General features: G+C 40.8%; 1 protein-coding gene across 1 annotated transcript in view; it reads left to right on the forward strand.

Annotated features, from left to right (window-relative positions):
• Positions 1 to 6,000, forward strand: part of sh2d3cb (SH2 domain containing 3Cb) — a gene marked incomplete in the record, with an annotated part of 45,227 nt that overhangs the window by 15,546 nt on the left and 23,681 nt on the right. Inside the window, 3 exon segments of the mRNA XM_042214240.1 lie at positions 1,054 to 1,182; positions 4,343 to 4,737; positions 5,112 to 5,209. Of these exon segments, the coding sequence (XP_042070174.1) occupies positions 1,054 to 1,182; positions 4,343 to 4,737; positions 5,112 to 5,209 (622 nt within the window).

A 6,000-nucleotide genomic window follows, 5' to 3' on the forward strand; every position in this document is an offset into this window, starting at 1 on the left:
GCCTTTTTCCAGCTGTATATGGACCTCTCAGCAAACCTCTGTGATTCCCTACACTCAGCTCTGTGGCTCTAATTCAATCAGGACAGTGACAGAAAAGCCTCGGGGAATGCAGCCCCTCTGCGGTGACATACTTTTGAGCTGACTTGGTTACCGCTGGCAATGGTGGCGTCTCGGTCGGCGGCCTTGTTTAGGAAAGGTGGAAAGAGCCTCGGAGAGCAAGATGATTTCCACTCCATTGACTTATAATTAGATACTTGACAAACACACTTGTCTAAATGTTACAAGCTGCCAGTGAATGATAATGCTAATGAAATTAGAGCTGGAGGCTTCCAGGTCTTTACCTCACAACACACACACCATCTTATTTTGTTTTGAAGTGGTCCTGGCCCCGTTCCCAGTCTTTGATTCCCAGTTCAACGGGGCAAACCATTCTGTCAAAGAAGAAGGGGGTGGGAGGTTTCAGGGACCAGAAAAACAACATGTCACCTATAAAGCTGAGGAATGTGTTTGTGTGTGTGTCCACACTCCCAGTATTCCCAGCTTGTCCTTAACATAAATTTTTGTATACAGTAGCTTCTTCTTCTTCTTTTTTTTTTGCATAAAGACACGACAGACAAAGGCCGCTGAGCGATGACCCCCATCTAACAATGACGTTGCCACAGTGACAAGGCCAAAACTCCAGCATGGGTCTGGGTTTTGGGCCTCTGGTGCCGCCACTGTGGATGCCAGTGTGGGAATGCCAGAGCTGTCAATCCTCCCTCTCTCTATTCCCCCTCCCTCATCCCACTCTGTCCTCTGTTAACAGACATTCACACAAAAACAGCAGAGAAGGCTGCAGATTGGCTACATGCTTGTATTTTAGCCATTTCTTTAAAAAGCCAATCTGGTTTACATTTTTTTTCAGGAAGGAAAAACGCAGAAGATAAAAGACTCTGCTGGGATTTGACCTTTAGCCAGCAGAGGTCACACAATGGCTTAAACTCATGTTGTTGCCTTCCTGTGTTCGTACATGGGGAGGTTGTTTCTCAACGTGCGCCTGTCATGTCTTTTAAGTTCTCCAAGGAGAAGTTCTGGTTGGAGGCGCCGTCTGAGAAACTGAGGAAGCAGCTGGAGGAAGAGCTGAGGCTGAGTGGCACAAACCTGAAGAGCCACGCTTGGTACCACGGATGCATCCCCTGGCAGGTCTGCCTCTGACATACGCACATCCAAATACACACTTTTTTTTTTTTTGCAGCTGTTGCATGAAAATTTCATAATTTTTTAAAAACGCTTCTCATTACTTGTGTCATTTAGGGTTACACAAAAAGGATATGAATAAAGGATGTTTTTAGCTTTCATGCATTAAGGTCAGACAATGTTGAGAGAATCAGTTCTGGACTTTATGCACTGTTACATATGCAGCACTCAGCAGGAAATAGTGTGTTTCAGTCCTGAACATACTGGCTGTTCAATGTTTAGGCATCGAGGGGTACTCAGTTGTTACGAGACAATTACACAGCGTCACTTGCATGGAACTGGGCATCCCACGGGCCAGACTCTAATGGACTGTTTAATTTTGACCAAGCATTTCCAGGGCTGCAAAAAGAAACCAACACTGAAGTGACAAAAACATGCAGTTCCTCTAATGGCCACTTGAGGCTGACGCCCATGTCAAAGTATACCCAGCAAACAGACATGTTTACAGCCTTGTTCAAAAAACACTATTGAGCTCTCTTATCCACTGTATGGATTTTATTAATCTTAAGGGTATGACTGTTTTGATTGACAGGTGAGTCAACAGGTAGACCCAACAGCTACCTGCTAGGCCTGACCTCCATTAAATTGACTCACCGAACTAGACCTCTCAACCATGTTTGGTATCTTGCGGAGCACTTTTAATGATGTTATCTGGCAAATAATATGGCTTGCTTTGTAGTAAATACTTTCCATGAATTTGGTTGTAGGTAGCATTAGCTAGTAAGTTTAAATATGTATGAATATTCCAGCTCTAAGAAACTAAGAAATGTGGTATTGACCAAAGACGAAGCTTCAAAATGCAGAGGCTTAAATCAGTGGGTGATCTCACAATGGCTACGTCTATTTATAGTCCAATTGCCCAACTGTGGTTCTGACGGCTACGTCAGGTAATATCTGGAAAAGTACATGTGGGGGAGAAAAAAAACAGTTCCCAGCATCTGCCCTGCAAGCAAGCAAGCACGTGTTTTCACCACAAACCAGCTGTGAACATTACGTAACAAAAATGGCTTTAGTTTCTTAGTTACTGATCGACGTCACTACAGACTAGAGCGTGGGATAGTAATCGATTAGAAATGCAGCAATGAAACAAAAACAAGAGAGTGGAAATAGTGGGCGGTGGTGGTTAAGTGGGTGTGAGGATGGTAGTGAATGGGGGAGGGGGGGTATGCTCTCAAAGGTTGGTTTAATTTTAGTTTCTTTACTTTTCCTTTCACTTTTTTAAAACATTGGACTCCAGCGACTTCATCACCAAAGTTGCGAGGCTTGTGATGAAGCAACTGGAGCTAAAGAAAATTAGTATACTTAACCAATCAGGGAAACCTTCAGGAGTACTACACATCTCCTGACCCAGAGTGTAAGTGAGCGTGAACCAAAGAGTCAAAGTTTGTTTTTCAACATGTAACAAAAGTCTTGTAGGAGTGTGCATTTCCATACTTGTTCATACAGTCGAGCCCACTAACGGAAAAATATTTTTCCTGTGATGTGCTCTGTGGGCTGTTTCTTCACCGAATCGGTTGTTGGTTTTGTCAGATATTTGTCTAGGCTGTGAAAGGAAAGGACTTTTAGGTGTTCTCCTTATTAGGACAGGGATTGTTTTGTGCAGATATGTGTGAATATGAAAGGTTTAGTGTTAGATTGTTAATCGGAATCTACACAGGTGATACTGAGTAACAAAAAAGTAACATAAAGAGTAATGTAACAAAGTAGTTCTACAGAGAATAAAGAAGAAAACTAAAACATAAAATGAAGTTTAAAAAATATGCAATGCACCTATCAAAAAGTCAGATGTATCCAACATCCTATGATGGAAGGACAAGCTGATAGGCTGATGTGGGAATGAAGGCTACCTGAAGGGAAAAGGTTGTTGTTTCAGGGGAAAAGCTCATGCTGGTTAAAAAGCATCTTCAATCTAAGAGACTAATGAGCTCACTGAAGCATGGATAACTATATCACCATTAGAACACCTTTTCTTTTGCATCTTTTCTTTTTCTGTCAGATTTGCTGCATTGCTTCCTGATAAAACAGAGAGTATCTTTGGGTTTTAAAAAACATATTATTAAAGCAAGCTTGTTTTAAAGAAATGCATTTGCCCCATCCAGCTAGAACTGGATTCAGAGCAGAACTGAACAATCAGAACCTGTAGAAATAACTTCCATCAGTTTTCTTAATTGCTTATCCAGTTGAGAGTCAATGGAGCCTGTCCCAGCAGACAGAGGGTGAAAGGTGGAGTACACTCTGGACAGTTTGCCGGTTTATCGCAGTGCTAACAGAGAGACAGAAAACATTCAGATTCGCAAAACCCAGAGAGAACCCATACAGTCACAGGGAGAACCTGCAAACCCCACACAGCAAAGCCCAGACTGCAAAGCTTACTACAGCATTTATTCAGATACCACAGTCATGTAGCTATTAGGCCACAAGGGGGAGCGTCTGGCTAAACTTTGGAGACAGAATGATGTTAGAAGGAGTTCAGGTATACTTTATATTACAAAACTCCTTCAAAAGGTTTTTCTCTCTGTTCAATACATGCCAGCCTCTATTCTTAGTTTTGATTTTAAATACAAAAATCAAAAAAGCAGAAGCAGAAACGTTGATGCTTCCACTATTCTTATAAATCATTTAGTGTCAATACGAAAAGGGAATTTAGTGAAATAAAGGTCAGCATGATAGTGTTTGGAAATGCTTGTTTATTTTTCATGACTCCTGTTTATTTAAATTAGTTTGACTTTATTTTTCCCCTGGTGGTTTCACCCTCCAGCAGCAGCCCTATCCAAGCCTCAAAGTTTGAGAAACACTTTCAGGAATGAGATTTAAACTAACTTGGATTTCTTCCTCTGTGTCTGAGTGTTTAGATGTGCAAATGTAAAAAAACTTTCACAAATATTGTTTACATCACTATTAAAAACAGATACCTTTTGAGTTATGTGACTATTGTTGTATTGTTTTTAACCCAATTCATTCCAAACATTTTTTAAATAAAATTTATATATCAATTAGACAACATAAAATAAAAGTCAAACATCACACTGCATTTTTAATCACATCGGTATAAATGTAAAAATGATGAAACGTCTAATAACTAACAGAAATTAAAACATCTGTTCAGGTGTCGGAGAGCCTTGTGGTGAACCATGGTGACTTTCTTGTCAGGGACTCTCAGTCCAGTCAGGGTGACTTTGTCCTTACCAGCCGGTGGGAGCAGAAAACGCTTCACTTCCTCATCGGGAAGGCGGTGGTTCAGTCCGCTGAGACGTACACTCGGGTTCAGTACAGCTTGGAGGGCGAGGCCTTCGACTCCTTACCTGCCCTTGTTCATTTCTATGTGGGCAGCCGGGCGGCTCTGACTCGGTGGAGCGGAGCTCAGATTCACCAGCCAGTCAACAGGACGTTGCCACTTAGCTACCTGGAGACGGCTTTCCGCACCACTGCCGTCACCTCATCGGGTCAAAGGGGGCTGAGGAACGGTAGCATGGGAGGAGAGGAGAGGGTCTGTCCGAGAAGGTGCGGTTCCACTTGTTTAATTCCTTTTAAGTTACGATTTTTATGTGTAACATAATAAACGCACAGCGTGAACTCATGTGAAACACTCATGTGAACACACGAGGACTGTAAATGAATTGTCTGACTTTTGATTGTTTAAGGCTATAAAGTTTATTTTATAGTAAGAAAGAAAAACATAATCCAATAAAAAGTTTCCCACGTTGAATTTCTTGATTCACTTGGGGGAAAACAATGGAGGGCTTCATAGAGCAGTTAAGTAAAAACATGAACTCATCCTCTTTACAATCTTGTATTAATCTGCTACAGTAAATGTGGTGGATGAAATTAAAATGAGTCCTGTGGTTCTGTAATATGTGCCATCTCTCTCCATGTAGTCCTTCCTCTAACAACCACAAGGAGGCAGACGTGAACAGGGAACAGGATGGCCAGCTGAGTCCTGGAGAATTGTTTCTTTCTACTCCTTCTAGCCGCTGTAAGTTAAACCTTTTCTCTTCTTGCCTCACAGCTTGATAATCCCTAAATACTCATCAGTATTATGATAAATCAATAGTACAGCAGTAGGAAGAGGGTCAAAAAAAGAGTCTTATTTGGGTTGTTATTGCCCCAACAGCCTGGTCTGCCTGGCTTTTAGTCAACAGCCAGGAACTTCAACCTGATTCAGAGGATCTGTGGCTGTTTGCTCTCTGGCTTGTATAACCTCAGCAGCAGGTCACTTGTGTAGACCTGGGCTAAACCCTTAGACACTTTAACCTTTTAACATTTTTCACAATCGACATGATTTTATGTTTTAAATGTAGTCATTTTGCTTTTCCAGTAAAAGATGACATCTGATGAATAGTAAGAGTTAAAAGAAATCATTCAAAATTTATTCAAAGCTTAAAGTGTTTCCTTATCCAGAATTTAGATACTAAATGTGCATTAGTTCAGTCTTAAGAGAAGCATGACAGTGGACAGGCTGGACACAAACATAGTTGCTGTAATCTAGCTGATGTTTAATGCAAGGATGGGTCTCTGAGTTTAATGTATGATTATGTATAATGTATAATGAAGAATATTTATATTTCAATGTTTTAAACACAAAAGGAACAAGGAAACAGAAAAAAGAGCAAAGTATAACAAGATCTGGGCAAGAATAATCAGGAATTCTAATAAAGACATCAAGCTGTTGATAAAGGTGTGTGTATGTATGTATGTATGTATGTATGTATGTATGTATGTATGTATGTATGTATGTATGTATGTATGTATGTATGTATGTATGTA

Source organism: Haplochromis burtoni, unplaced genomic scaffold (genome assembly GCF_018398535.1).
Source record: "Haplochromis burtoni strain Fernald_Lab_line unplaced genomic scaffold, NCSU_Asbu1 Contig_537, whole genome shotgun sequence".
In the NCBI taxonomy this organism is placed as follows: Eukaryota; Metazoa; Chordata; class Actinopteri; order Cichliformes; family Cichlidae; genus Haplochromis; species Haplochromis burtoni.